The following is a 16,303-nucleotide window of genomic DNA, read 5'->3' as shown; positions in this document are numbered from 1 at the left end:
TTAACTATTTGTCACCAACGATTCGGATCAAACCCACATTCAGTGTGCACTAATCACTGTCCTGAAAACAAGACTCCTTTAATTTGTAGAAATTGAAATCAAGGCTATAATGCACGGTTTTAACTTTAATTACACATTCTAGTGTTGAAATTTTGAATATTAGAAATTTGAATACATATTGTTTAGTTTTAAATGGTGATTTAAAGCTACGGAACTAAAGGGTCTACTTGAGAGTCGTTTATTCGAAATTTCAGCATATGGTAATTGACGACAATTACACAAGAGCAACAAAAATAAGATGAAGTGGAGGCAAACTAACAAAGAACAAATTTCTGAATACACTCTAAAAAAACAAGCTTGATATATAAAAATGGTATCAAATTACAAATACACTTTTTTTTTCAATCAACTATGAGTTTATTCCCAACAAGCTAGCAAAGGCTACAAATGACCAAATCCAACAGAAAAAAAAAAAGCTTCCAAAAGAAAAAAAAAAAAAAAACAGCACTTCCTTGTCTAAACCTATATGCTGTTTCTACTTCTTGAATTTCGCTGAAAAACAAATGACTTGTGTATGTGATGTTGTTGGACATCGTTTCCTTTTTCTTTTCTTTTTTTCCTTCCCCTTGTGACTTGCAAAGCGTTTACTTGAACATGAGCTATCAAAGAGACTGAAGAAGAAGATGAATTTTAAAATGAAGAGATATAGTACAAGTTGCAAGGCAAGAAGAAAGACATAGGACACTTATAGAGGACCCGACTCGACTCCGCTATTCATCACTGTTTCAAGGTATGTATATAATAAATATGTATTTATAGAGCAAGAGAGAAAGAGCGCCTGGAACGCGAAACAAAGATATGATCAGCTTGGGATGATAGTGCCAACGTAGCCAAACCCGCAGATGAGGAAGCTTATCGTTTGCAAGAAAAGGTAAATGAAATAGCTGTTCTTTCCGTGCACGTAATCGTAGCATCCGCACAAGAACAGAAATCCCCCGAACCCGAGCTCCAATAGGTGAAGCCTGTTAAGTGTTCCCACAAACTCATTAATCACACAAATTTTATCGGCAAAGAATTCAAAATTCTAGAAAGTCGCGGCTCTGGGCACGTACCTGTCTCCGAACTTGAAGCGGGGCCTCTTGAAGAATTTGAAAGGCGTCTTCTTGGTGTTGGCTTCGGCGTCGGCTTTCTTCTTGAGAACGTCCCCCAATTTCTCGGTGACGACCCACTCGTTGGCCCTCCCGGCCTCGAGGAGGCCGATGAGCGTGGCTTTCGTGCGGTGCAGCGACATCACGTTCTCGAACAAGATCCAATAAAAGAGAAGGTGGATCGACCTCGGCGTGCCCACGGAGTTCAAAATCGTGATGATGGAAGGGATGTAAACGGCGCCCCAGAGCGGGACGTGGACCTCGGGGACGAGGATGGTGAGAGGGAGGACGACGCAGTAGAACGTGAAGGTGACCCAGTGAGCGATGATCTTCCTCACGAAGAAGAAGCTGTAGATGACGTAGACTTTCTTCCAGAACCGGACCTTCTTGTTGCGCACGATCTCCATCACCATCTTGCGGAACAGGTTGGCGGGCCCGCACGACCACCTGTGCTGCTGGAACCGGAACGCGTTGAACGTGCTGGGGAGCTCGCTCTTCGCGTGGAGGTCTCCCAAGTACAAGAACTTCCACCCGCGAAGGCTGGCTCGTACCGCCAAGTCCATGTCTTCCACTGTTGTCCGGTCTTTCCAACCGCCCGCCTCGTTGATCGCCGCGATTCTCCAAACCCCCGCCGTTCCTGAACTCGACAAAACACGGATCGTTATTGCTACATTGTTCTCGATGTTCCACAAATTCAAGGAAAGGGGGGCGAATTTGAAAAAAAAAATGTATAAATTTGGGCCAAAAATAATTAAAAAAAAAAATACTAAAATTTTTAGGGTAAAAACTGCAATTTCAACAAGTTCAGGGGGAGCATTTGCCCCTCCTGGGCCCAAGGTGGCTCCGCCCCTGTCGATGTCGATTTCGGAGCAGACTGAATCGGAATTCTAGTTGTTCCGATCAGGGACGGAGCAATAGTGTCCTCGAATTTTTTATTTTTTTTTTTTCACTTTTTGCTAGGATTTAAAAAAAAAAAAAAATTTCTTTACCCTACAATTTATTTATTTTTTTGGATTTTATCCCCCCCTTAATTTAAGTTTCTAGCTCCGTCCCTGGTTCTGATGACTGTTTATGTTTTTGAAAAAAAACATTAAAACCTAAAATATACTTTGAAATCAATAAAAAAGATCATTTTTCTTTTGTTGAACAATACCGGAAGAAAACTGGAAATTATGTTGCATGAACGGTATCATAATAGAATTCTGATTTGATTATGTTTCAAAGGCCTAGGCTTAGTATGGATTGATAGGCCAATGTTTTACCGTTGAAGCCGAAAAAGGCGTGTGTGGCTGATCCCACTTCTTGCTCAACGGTAAAGTGATAGTCAAGTGACATCTCTTGCATCCTCGTCAACAAACATTCGTCCGAATTAACTGTAAAAAGACAATAGATAATTTTAGTATTAGTTATTATTATTAGTGACATGTTAAGAGTATAAATGAATTATTGATTTCTATTAGTAACGTATAATTGAACTACAAGGAAAGTATGGAATGGACCCACATCCACGTTACTCTTGTGAGTGATGAGTTGGCAGTGTTCTAATTAGTAGTTGCCTGGGTGTGTTCCCAAACAAATAAATAAGAAAATATATAAAAAGATGGAACCACATTTTTGTCCTCACGTGACACAAACCAAAAGCTGCCACGTCACATAAAAGCTGAGTGTCGGTAACCAGATGGTGGGGGCCCACAGGATGAGATTACACTGCAAGTCTGTAACTGGAAGGACTATAGAAGAGAACCCGATACCCCTATTTTTCTTTTTAAAAATTAAAAAATAAAAAAAATAAAAGAAGTATACAAAATCTAGAAAAGGTAAAACTCAACAGCACGTGGTGGCAGGAGGGATTTACAGATGAAAATAAAAAAAAATAGGGTGGGCGACCGACGGTACTCCAATTACGAAAATACCCCTTTCGGGGAAATGGAGTTGACCTTGTGTTCCGTACAATCAGGGGTCCATTCGGTCCGTAAAAAAAAAAAAGCAATGGGAAGATAACAAAGACATGACTCTTATCTCTTTTTTTTTGTCCAGAAATGACAAAATTATCCCCGGATTTCTAGCACTATACCTGGCAGTAATTCCCGTATATTACATACATCGAGTCGCTTTCGCGCAAGGTTAGAACGGTTACGTCATTTTAATTGCCATAAGTGACAAGAATTTACATTGAAGTGCGAAACAACAATTATCTCAACTAAACAAACAAGATTAATTAAGATAGTAAATAATTTAATTCGGGATTAATGACTCATCAATTAACTAAATAACTTATCTAATGCATGGCTTACACTAAATAACTTAACGTTATACAGTAAGTCGCCCAATTAAAAATTACAAAAATGAATAACACGATCAGTACGCATTTAGGTTTAAAATAAGGTTTCATGATTGACTCAAAAATATCAAAGTACATTATGATAAATCTATTGACACATTAATCAAATTATTGAATTTTCCTTGATTAAGTAGGTGTATAATTAAGATTTTGTGTTTAATTTATTAATAAATGAATTATTTATACGTGGGGGGACCTACGGACTCCGAAGGAATGCGTGATTGATGCTTTTTAAATTATTTTTTTTCCTTTTGTGGGTCCCAAATAATCTCACCGACGAAAAACATTACAAAATAATAATACGGTATATATATTGTTTATGCAATTGCACCCAAAAAAATTAAAAAAGAAGTGGCCATAGTTAGAAAAAAAAAGACCACCGACACTTCTGAAATATTTAATATAAGGAAAAATCAGGCAAACATTAACTAACCGCAATTAATGGCTCTAAATTTTATAATAAACTAAACGAAAAGAGAGAGCGTAATATGGGAAGAAAAAAAAAAGCCATAAATGATTAATAAAAAAAAATTCCTATGGAACGTATCGTATTCGCAAGTGACAGAAAATATTAAATACCGGCACATTTGGTAGAGTTTGATAAAAATCAAATGGCCCAAAACTATCGTATGAATAAAAAATAGGAAAAAGAATAGAAGGTAAAGAAAATTACCAAATCGCCAACGGGCTTGAACAAGAGCAATGTCGGAGTTGTGGACCAAGAACGGAATCGCACGGCGGAGGAAATCGGGTTCTGGCCGGAAATCGGCGTCGAAAATTGCCACGTACTCACAGTGCTTCACGTAGCTTCTCTTGAGCCCTTCTTTCAGAGCACCAGCTTTATAACCTCCTCTCGTTTCCCTGATTTGGTACACTATGTTCACGCCTTTGCTTGCCCATCTTTGGCACTCCAATTCCACCATTTGCTACACAAACGCGCCCAAAAACACAATTCAGCTTATTCCCAATAATACCCCTCAAAAAAACAAATCACGCCAAAGATAAATAATTCACCTTGACTACTGGGTCCGTGGAGTCATCAAGGACCTGGATCACGAGACGATCGGACGGCCACGAGAGATTACAGGCTGCGCCAATTGAGATCTTGTAAACCTGGGCTCAAAAAAAAAAAAAAAAACAAGAGAATAAGAACCAGTCTATATACGTTTTAGAAAAAGGAAAATGAATCGGGAATTCTTGTATTATATCTACCTCTCTTTCGTTGAACATGGGGATTTGGATCAAAACGACAGGGAAGTTGGAGGTTCCGAATTCGACGTCGTCTTGAATCTGCTCGTACTTGTACCTCTTCTCGGGCTTCTTCCAGAAGAGCTTGACGAGGACGATGACAATGCCCATGTAAAGCCTCTCCATCAAGAGCATGAGCGACATGGCAAGGCAAACGTAGACCGCGAACCTCAACACAGGCACTATCAACGGCGCTTTTATCAGCTCCCACATTAGACCCATCTGCGACATTATCTCAAATCCCGGCCCCTGAAAACTCTCCGGGATCGCGATTCTCTCCCCATTATTCACCTCACCCATTTTCAGATCTCTCTCTCTCTCTCTCTCTCCCCCTTTTTTTGGGTTTCAACAGATATGCAACAAACAAAAGTTTGTTTCTTTTTGTTTTCCCTTTTTTAGTCACTCATTCACTCACTCTCGCAATCACAAAGGAAAGTGTCTCTCTTGCTTGCCCACCAATGCCTCTTTCTCAGCTTGCTCTGCTTCTGTGATTGATGATATCAAAGTAGAGCAGAGACAGAAAAGCATTGGGGGCAAAGTAAGGAATGAGTGAGAGTCAGTGAGAGAGGATGGGATGGGATAGAGAGACAGAGAGAGAAAGAGGAGTGTCTTTTTTTATAGTCGGTTTTTGGTCCTATTTGGGGCTCTCTTCTGTTTATTTGCTTTTGCATTAATCTAGTAACGTTAATACGTTTCAATTTTTTTTTCTTTTCTTTATTCATTTCCGATAATTGCCAGGCTTTTTATGGATCTTAATTACTAGGGTGACAATGCCTAATGTAAATGTAATTCACAGCGTGGTGTGGGTAGACGATATAATATCTACGCTATAAATACACAGTAATAATTTGAGCTATGGATAAAAATATACATTTCCCAAATATAAACGTATAATTGGGGTTTAATCTGAATTTTTGGTTAATTATTTGTTAATATCAATAGAAGGGCTCAAAACTGAGAGATAACAACCTTCACCTGCAAAATAAATATAAATTAAATTGGCGGCCTCTACTACACACGACACGATAGAGAGAGTAACGACTTCCACTTGTAATTTTTGTTATTATAACTATGTCTTATTTAATCAGGAAACAAATATCGTAGAGCTTGTTTATTTAACAGTAAAAAAAAACTCCGCAGCTGTTCATTGGTTTTTATACATTAGAATTTCCGGATCTCCAGCCTTATAAAAAGGTTATAAATAAATAAATAAATAAATGGGGTAAGAAAAGCAAAGGTACCATTGGTATTTCACATAGCAACAGAAGAGTCTTAATCACATTTTCTACCCTATGTTTTTAAACACGGAACATATTACTAGTTACATAAGTATAATATTTGGCAAAATATGTAGTAGTAATAATAATAATAATAATAATAATAATAAGCTAGATAATTTTTATGAATTTATTCAAATTTTATTTATATTTTATGAAGATACAATAAAGTATCACCACATATTCATGTCACAATTTATATACTTATGGTGGTGTAGTTCGATATAGTAGTAGTTACGAACTTACGATAATGTAATAATGTACTATAGACATACAAGAGCAAATGCGTTTAAATTATTAGTGCGACCCCATTGCCAAAAATCTATTGGTCTTCCAAAAAGTTCAGCTCATATCCATCTTTATCTTTTGTTGTTTTCTCTAACGTTAAACTAAAATATATTTACGTTTTAACATTTAATATATGTAAACAAATATTCTCAATATTTTAAAGAGGAAGTGTTTCAAAAATAAAATATAATTTTTATGATAAAATATATAACTCACTCTATTATAAGAACTATTTTTTCGTGGACCCGAATATATACATGAAATTGCCAAATATAATCTATTCTAATATTTCTCTTATTCTTCTTCGCCTTTTCTTTTCCTAAAATTACGTGGTAACAAAATTTCATTTTGGAATTCTATTCAAGTCGGTGCAAGTTTTTGCCATAAAATTATTAGACAACAAAACATTTTATTTTCAGTGTCATATGTTTTTTGTTTTGATGTTGACTTAGAGAAATCAAATCTTGAAACTATGCAATTAATGTATAGTGTGTTTCACTTAAATTGATTTTCACATTTTATTTATTCCTATAATCCAATGAAATTTAAATAGACTTGGTTTTCAATGTGAGGCGTAGCTAAAGAGAATCCTTAGGCCATGTGCATGGTAGGTCTCAATGGAGTAGTAAATCAAAGGTACTGCTCTCTGTGATTAAAAAAAGAAATATATGTGATCTATAGGATTAATTGTAAGCAATTCTGGTATTCTCTGGTGGCCCTATTTTTGTTTAACATCTCATATTGACATATAGAGCATATTCCAAAGAATAATAAATATTAACAATTTGATGCAAAAAGTATATATTTATAATTACCCCTTTTTCTATAATATTTTATTTGATGGCTGTGGCGATATTGATTTGCAAGAGTCAATCACATCAAATTTGACATTTACAACCTCATCCTCATATTGGCATGTAGTTCATGTTTGTATGGAGTTTCCAGAGTTTATGATCATCTTCTCCGTTTGATATTTAGACTATCAATTTTCATATTGATCTAGCCCGTGTTTGCTTTCCAAGTTTCTTAGACTTCGCGTACATCTGTCAATTTGATATTTACATTGTCATTTTTTATTGCTAAGAAGAGAAAGAAAAAGATTTATTGGATCCGTTTTTTTTATTACATAAAAATGTGCAAACTTTTCGTTAAATTTATAGTAAAATAGTTATAAATATTGAAGAATGACATCTTAGTGAAAAATAAATCGAAGATCTAGGCCATAGTGAATTTAACACTGAGTACATATGTTCGCTTGTCATGTGCATACTTCCGAATAAGAACGAATGTATAACACATTATAATTCGAACACCCATTTGACTATTTCGAAATACTATAATAGTTGGTGGAAAATTCAAACAACCATGCTCTGCTGATCATGAAGAAGATAATTATTCATCATATATAAGCAAAAACTTAACAGGATACCAACAAAGGGAAATTGAAAGGCGACTAATCCGTCTACAATCCAAAACAAAGTAAGTAACGACTAATTGAAATGTTCACAAACACCATAAAAATTTAAAAATAAAAAATTAAAATGTAACTCGTCACACGGTATCACCCCATGTTGCACCAACATCATCGTTGACCCATGTTAAATTTTTATTGAATACCTCCGTAGTTCGTTACATGGCCCTTGGGCAAGAGGTATAAGATATAAGGTATGCTTATCACCAAGTTGTAGGAAACTTCACAACAGAGTGTTAGAGCTTGAAGAGGCATATATGAACGTCGATAAAAACATGAAGCAACATCAGCACATCAATAAAAGAGAACCAAAAATCGGTCTTGAATTCATAAAAAATATGTTTGTTATTAATCTCGTATTTTGTTCTCGTTTTTTGTCATACGATCTTGAATTTGAGCATCATCGACGTGAATTTGAGGCCCATCAATCACAATAAATCGGTCATTTATTCGCAAATTCTGTGATTGTTTTCTAACTTCAATAATACTTTAAATTATTTAGTAAGAATTATTTACTTTTTTTTTCTATAAAAAAATAGTAATAAAAATAGTTATATTAGACAATTGACTCATTTTTTTTTTAAATCGAATATGTTAGTCATTTGATATTTACCAAAATTAACCATAATAAATCGTGATAAACAGCTAAATTAGGCTGCAAAATTTGAGTTACTTTTTTAATATGATGATTTCAATTTACGGGTATATATATATATATATATATATATATATATAGAGAGAGAGAGAGAGAGAGAGAGAGAGAGAGAGAGAGAGAGAGAGAGAGAGAGAGAGAGAGAGAGAGTTAAAAATGACTAAATCCTAGAATAAAAAAGAATTAAAAATCTAATAAAATCAAATTTAATTATAAAACAAATAAAGAATCTCTCATATGCGTTATGGTTATTATTATTAATTATTTAATGTTTCCTTTTTTTATTTCGTTAAGATAATTTTTTATTTGGTTATTACGTTAGATACGTCATTTACTAAAATTAACCATTATAAACATTTAAACTAGGTTAGGAAATTTGAGTTTTTTTTTTTGTTTTTTTCTTGAAATATGATAATTTAAAAATTTTACATGAGAGAGAGAGGGAGCTAATCTGCTAAAATAAATGAGTTAAAAATTATGGAATGAATCACGAGATTTTAATTTGTTTTTATTTAGTATTACTAATTAATTAATTGATTATGATAACTAATTTTTTAATTCGTTTTTTTTTACAAAATTATTTGAAAACGTAGGCTCGTAACTATAAGGGTATTGTGAACTTCATTGACTCGTTTATTTTCGTTAATGATTATATTATAAAATTAAACAAACGTTGACTAGTTTGCAAAATCAATATTTGCTAATGTCTATTTTGTTACATTACCCAAAAAAATTAATTTTTTTGTTTATTAAAAAAGAGTATTAGATACAGTTAGAATATTTTTTTTAATTTAATATGTTTTCCTATCTAGCTATGATGTCATGTATTTATACGTATATATAACATTAGACACATATAAAAAAGAAACTATAAAGTGACGACAATATCACAAATGGCTTATCAATACTCAGTTTTAGTCAATCTCATTTGTTCTTGCTTAACTCTCGCCTATGACATAATTTCCGCACATAACGGCACTTCATGAGGCGTTTTCTCTGAGTATTAATAAATGATAAATAAATCAAATAAAGTAACAAAGATTTTGACATTATTTTCGTCTGCATTACTGCTATGTTGAAGAGTGATACCTTCTTTAGATAGCAAGTCCGAAATCAGTTACTTCTTTGTATGTAATAATCAAATGTCTCTTAATTTAATACAAAGAAAATGACTTTAGTTATAAAACATAAAATATAAAAATCTCGTATTTTATGCCATGGAATACGGGTCATAATATTAATATTAATGAGCCGCCTAAGGGACTTGCAATGTTTGGGCATGTTTACAAATTACAAATACCGAAATAGTAAAAGGGTTTTATTGAAATTAAATGGGAGAAGCCATCACCGAAATGACCAAAATACCCAGCTTGATTAGATTAGAGAGTTGGACCTGGAGACCGTTAGGTTGTCTTTATTTATATGTAGTTTAGTGGTGCGTAGTGTTGTTGTGTTTATTTATTAAATTCAACGATTTCATTTTCACAAAAAATCAATATATTTTTCCATATTATTAATTATATAGCATAATCCCCCCTGAGTCCCTGACTCATATTTGATGTTTAATATTTAAATAGGTGAAAGGACGTAAATGGACTAAAGAAAACAAAATGCAAAAATTATATCAATTGCCCTTATATTTATAATTTTGTTTTATAATTCTTTCCTTTAAATTTTCTTTTCTTTAAAAAAAAAAAAATTCTTAACAGTTATTCTAAATCATTAACTCAAGACAGTATATATATTTTCCTTCCATTCTCAGGCCAATTGCACCTTTTCGACACACATCTTTTTAGCCAACTCTTAAATACTCATTTTCCAAAACGTTTGGTTGAGGTTTATATTTACAACTCTGTACGGCCTTGAACCAGACATAATTAGAGAAAGAGAAAGGGTAAATTTTGATCGAGCTCACTTTTGAGTGTCGGTGTTGGTTGGTATAGTTTTTTTTTTTTTTGAGGAATTGGTTGGTATAGTTAATTAAGTACTAAACCCTTGTCTGTTTTATGACTCCATAGATTGTTCTGATTAATTCTCCGAAGGCCTTACAAAACGTGCTATAAAAAGTTAGGACATAGTCCAACAAATCATGACCTATACATATATCCATATATATATATATGTATATATATTATTTTAAATACTTATATGTAAGTGGCATATAATTTACCACATCTAAGTGCGGGCTGCGGAAACTACTTACCTTTTATGAAAATTTTACTGCATGCTGTTATTGATTTACTTTTTTCCCCCCTTCTAAGTAGATACTTTTTGTTTTCTCTAAAGTCTCAACTTGATTACACACTCATGTTGTTTCTATGATTACTTTGTTGACCCCAAGAAAAGAAAAAAGAAAAAAACGAAATTTAATTACTCTTTTGTAAGCATATAGTGGAAAATCGTAATTAATCATAACGTAGTTTAGGGAACAAACAATCCGTAATTTAATTGGTAAAAGCGTTTCTTGTACCCAAAATCCTTAGCCAATTTAATCTAAAAAAATATACTTTATTAGTCAAATTGAAGCATTAACTAGAAGGTATTGTCTATTACCGTATCCGGAATTCCGGTGATGATTATGCGACGTCTCTAGTACTTCATGTTTATTACTATTATTTGTGATTTTTGCATTTCATTCACCATAAATACATTGAAATACACGTGTATAAAGCGACCTTTCATTTTCTCATATAAATAAGTCATGACATGTCTTTCTCAACCGCTTAGTATTTATTAATTTAAATGTATTAATGTCCATTCTAAAATGGTATTCAATTTGTTGCAAATAGTCAATTCTTTAACTTTATTTAATATTTTAACCAAAGTTGCATTTTATAAAAAAAAAAAATAGTTCACTAGACCGAGATAAATTAATTAATTGATTAGATTAATTTAATTAATTTCAGTTTGATGGATTAATTTTGAAGTAAATTAAATTAATCTAACCAGTTAATTAATTTACTTTGAACTGAGACTATTTTTTTTAATAAAATAAAACTTGAATTATTTTTTTAAATAAAGGGGATTATTGAGCTACTAACTTAATTGTCTTTACGCACGTATGGCAAAAAGGGTCACTTATTCTTCTTTGGATGCTTTCATCTCATTTTTTTTCTTATTTCTTTGGTCACTTGTAATTAAACTAAACTCTTTAATTATGAAAAGTAACGCTAATAAACCAAATGAAAATTGTATTTTTGTATGTAGGTCCTTAAATGTAATCAAAGTAGTACTTATTTTTCTAGGTAATTTAATTGACCAATATATGAAGCTTCTTTTCAAAATTTTGGTTTTGTTGATGTTTGGTGTATTTAAAGGTTATTTTTACACTAAACTATCTATTATTTAGATCAACGATTTTCTAATTTGATGTCAATATTTTATGTACACTATCAACGTTATATATACGGTGTAATTCGAAAATTTTATATCACTATCTTATAATGATTTTAATTTTTCACCATACTTATTAATTTTTAAAGATTTCTTTTAACTAACATTTTATATGGTTTTTGTTCAAATCTTAGCCATTTTGCAAATCAATAAAATTATTTTGCACTAAAATATTAATAAAAAGTATATTACTGAATTTTTTTCTATCTCTAGACTTGTTCTAAGAGAGTATCTTTACACCATGGTGGTTCTTTTTGGCTTCTTCTTCATCAAACATAGATGTAACGATGCGGTATTTGAAAGATTTTCTCACTTCAAAGTGAAGATGCGATAGTTGACATTGAGGCGTTTGGATTGAGCAAGGTAAGTAGATTAATGTTCAAATTTGGTCTTGTAGGGGGAGGCTTATCTCGCTAAAAATTATTGGAAAAAATTTCTTCTACGTCCTCTCCACAAGTCTTTGGAATTAGACAGGTGGATCAGTGATAGATCATGTGTCCTTGGACAATTTTCTTTAACTTTATTGACCGGTCTAATAAAGTCGGGTCTTAGCCAATGAGCCATGGCATTTCAACAACAAATTGGTGATTCTCTTCATTTGAATGCAAAACTGCATCGAAAGACGATGAGTTTTGGGTCATCAGTTCATTTGCTTTTCGATCTTTGCTATGATTATTAGTATCCGTCATTTCCTTAGAAAGCGAGGAAGAGATATTATTAAAGTGGAGTTTAATAGACATGACAATTGTATCAAGCAAGAGATTGTGAAAGTGAGAAGGCTATTGACATCATATCACAGTCGTTTATACTACTTTCTAGAGCTCTAATGAAAAGGCAAGGAATATTATGAAAGATAAATCATCTCCACTATTAGAGTGTGTGGGTTGTATTAGCTTACGTGTACGTGTACTAGCTTGCTTACGTGTATTGTGTAATAGTCTGTAATAGTCTCTGAAAATATCTGTAACTAATTTTGTTACGTTTACTGTTACATTGGAGAGCTATATATGCTCAGCGTGTTGAATACGCAAACTAAGCTTGAATAAACAATTCTTCGATCTCCAGATATTCTCTCTCTCTAGAAATCTTTTATGGTATCAGAGCGTTGAATCCGGCTCTGGAATTCGATCCTCATTCTTTCCGCCATGGGAGATCGTTCAAGCTCAACTTTGGGAGGTCACAGCAATCCGGCTCATCCGCCGAACAATCCATGGCCGCCATTGAATCCTCAATTCAATCAAGCTCAAGCTCAACCACCGGTGACGAAATTCGCACCGATCACCTTCTCAAATCCAATTCCATCGAAGCTCGATCAGAACAATTTTTTGATCTGGAAAAAACAAGTCTCCACCACCATTAAAGGTCATCGTCTCCAAAACTATCTCTTAGAATCGTCACCTCGACCTGCTGAATTTGCGTCAGAGGCCGATGAAAGGAATGGAATCCAGAGCACAGCTTTCGTGGACTGGGAACAACAAGATCAACTCATCCTGTCATGGCTCATTTCCTCAATGACATAAGGTCTTTTGTCCAGGTTCATCAATTGTGAAAATTCTTCTCAAGTTTGGTCTCAATTACAAGTATACTTTGTTACTCAAGTTCGTGCCAAACAAGCGCAATACAAAACCATGCTCGAAAATACCAAAAAGAACTCTTTATCCATGACTGAGTTTTTACTGAAAATCAGAAATTGCGTAGATCTACTGAATATGGTAGGCACTAAGATCACCTCAAAAGAGCATATCAGAGCTGTGTTTGATGGATTGCCAATTGAGTATGAAACGTTCATGGTTGCTGTGAACTCAAGACTTGATCCATACACTGTGGATGAGATGGAGTCGCTTCTACTCGCTCAAGAGGCACACATTCAGCGGCGCAACATAACCAATGATCTTGCTCTGGATCAACTCTCACTCGACAGTCCTATGGCCAATCTTGCCTACTCAGGAAGACAAGGCTACAACAACAACAGGAGAAGAGGCTCACATCAGTCAAACTACAACAACAACAGTCAGCAAGCCCAGCGGTTCAATAACAACAATGGCTACAACAGGAATTTCAATCAACAACCTCGAGGTCAAGGGAGAGGAAACTTCAAAAGTCAAGGCAGCAAGATGCAATGTCAACTATGTGGAAGGATTGGTCACACTGTGATGCAATGCTTCTACAGGTTTGATCATAGCTTCACAGGACCAGCTCAATTACAACATCAAGGCAACAGAGCTTAGGGAAACCTTGCAGCAATCTCATCACCAACATGTCTTGAAGCTGATGTGCAAAGAGATGAGCAGATGTATGCGATGATGGCTACACCAGATGATGGATAAGGAGCATGGTTCAACAGCAACACTAGATCAGAATGATATCCAGACTCTGGTGCAACCAATCACCTCACTGCTGACACAAGAAACTTCAACAACAAGTTAGAGTTCTTTGGCCAGGAACAAGTTCACATGGGAGATGGTAAGGGTTTATGTATTTCTCATATTGGAAACTCTAGCTTTAACTCGCCTTATGTTGCATCTAAGACCCTAACTCTCAACAAGCTTCTCCATGTCCCTAAAATTACAAAGAACTTGTTGTCTGTGTCTCAGTTTGCAAAGGATAATAATGTTTTCTTTGAATTTCATCCATCCTTTTGTGTTGTCAAGGATCTCAACAACAGAGCTACTTTAATGAAGGGGACTGTTAAAGCTGGCCTGTACATGTTTGACCCGTCTCAAATGCCTTTATCTACACCAGCCAGTGGACCACAAACAGCCACACCTATTGTTCAGTCCAAACCTCTACAGCAAAGTGTCTCTTGTCTTTTAGCTTCTACTAATTGTACTCAAGAATCTAACTCCAAAAACTACTTGATTTGGCACAACAAACTAGGGCATCCCTCTGAACTAATTGTAAAGAAAGTGCTTCAATCTTGTAATCTCAAAACAGTCAATAAAGATTCTCATTTTGTGTGTTCAGCTTGTTGTCGTGGTAAAATGCATAAAACACCCTTTCCTAATTCTCTCACTACACATTCTAAGTCTCTTGAGATGGTATACTCAGATATTTGGGGTCCATCACCTGTCCTGTCCAGTAGTGGTTATAGGTACTATATTCATTTTATTGACAGCTTCTCCAAGTACACATGGATTTACATGATCAAAACCAAATCAGAGGCTCTAAACACCTTCATTCTTTTCAAAACACAAGCTGAACTACAACTTGGTTACAAAATCAAAGCTGTCCAAACAGACTGGGGAGGAGAGTATAGAACCTACACCAAATATCTTGACTCCCAAGGAATTCATCATCAACACCCATGCCCTCACATTCATGAGCAAAATGGAAGTTCTGAGAGAAAACATAGACATATAGTTGACTGTGGACTAACACTTCTCTCTCAGTCCTCTATGCCTCTCAAGTTCTGGGATGAGGCTTTTAGAACTGCTGTGTACCTAATAAATAGATTACCATCTGTAGTTCTAAATTTTCAAACACCTCTGTTTACCCTATACAAGAAACAACCAGATTACTCTACACTGAAAACCTTTAGATGTCTATGCTTTCCCTATCTCAGACTATAACAGCCATAAGTTTGATTTCAGGTCCTCACCCTGCACTTTCCTTGGATACAGCCTAAAACACAAGGGTTTCAAATGTCTAAATGACAAGGGCAGGTTATTCATTGCAAGAGATGTGATTTTTGATGAACTGTCATTTCCCTTCTCAAAGCTCAAGTCTTCCAACTCACATCCTACACCCACACCTACTTCATCTTTACCACTTCTAGTCCCGCCTCAAACTCATCAAAACTAAACACATACCTCACCTCAACCTAGTGCCTGTCAAACTCACCCACCTCCCACTCATCAGTCTCAGAATTCCACTGAAAACACAAATCCTTTAACCCCTGCACATACACATCAGACCCCACCTGTGTCAACCCATGACGCAACACTAGTGTCTGATAGAGCTATTGAGTCCACTATGCAGGTACATGTGCCATCTCCTACTGTGCAGGTCCAACCCCTGGATGCTCTTCCACAGCTGAATACTCATGGCATGCAAACAAGGTCCAAGAGTGGCATTCACAAGCCACGGGTCTTCATAGCATCAGTAGAGCCTTCCACAGTCACAGAAGCACTCTCAAGTAACGACTGGCTTTCAGCTATGTGAGTGGAGTACAATGCCCTGATGAAGAATGTAACCTGGAGTCTGGTGCCTCTTCCACAGAACAGGAAACCAATTGGATGCAAGTGGGTGTTCAAAGTCAAAGAAAACTCAGATGGTACGCTCAACAAGAACAAGGCAAGACTTGTTGCGAAGGGTTTCTCACAGGTAGCATGCTTTGACTTTACTGAGACTTTCAGTCCTGTGGCAAATCATACTACAATCCGGGTAGTTCTTACAGTGGCACTGAGCAGAGGGTGGTCAATCAAGCAATTGGACATCAACAATGTGTTTCTAAATGGAGATCTCAAAGAGGAAGTTTACATGATC

At 35.0% G+C, this 16,303-nt stretch overlaps 1 protein-coding gene across 1 annotated transcript; it reads right to left on the bottom strand.

Moving 5' to 3' along the window:
- Positions 1–344: 344 nt before the first annotated feature.
- CSLA02 (cellulose synthase-like A02) lies at positions 345–5,344 on the bottom strand. Its single transcript, XM_089602172.1, has 6 exons — positions 4,702–5,344; positions 4,504–4,602; positions 4,163–4,415; positions 2,411–2,521; positions 1,113–1,785; positions 345–1,022 (listed from the first exon to the last, which is right to left on the bottom strand). Exons 1-6 carry the CDS (start codon positions 5,035–5,037, stop codon positions 863–865), a joined length of 1,632 nt encoding a protein of 543 aa, XP_089458298.1. The 5' UTR covers positions 5,038–5,344; the 3' UTR covers positions 345–862.
- Positions 5,345–16,303: the final 10,959 nt, after the last annotated feature.

Source organism: Urtica dioica, chromosome 11, assembly GCF_054948205.1.
Source record: "Urtica dioica subsp. dioica isolate 48M chromosome 11, U.dioica_male_clone48M_v1_H2, whole genome shotgun sequence".
Classification (NCBI taxonomy): domain Eukaryota; kingdom Viridiplantae; phylum Streptophyta; class Magnoliopsida; order Rosales; family Urticaceae; genus Urtica; species Urtica dioica.
Note: the sequence above shows the minus strand (reverse complement) of the source record. Positions and strands in the feature narration are given on the sequence as shown.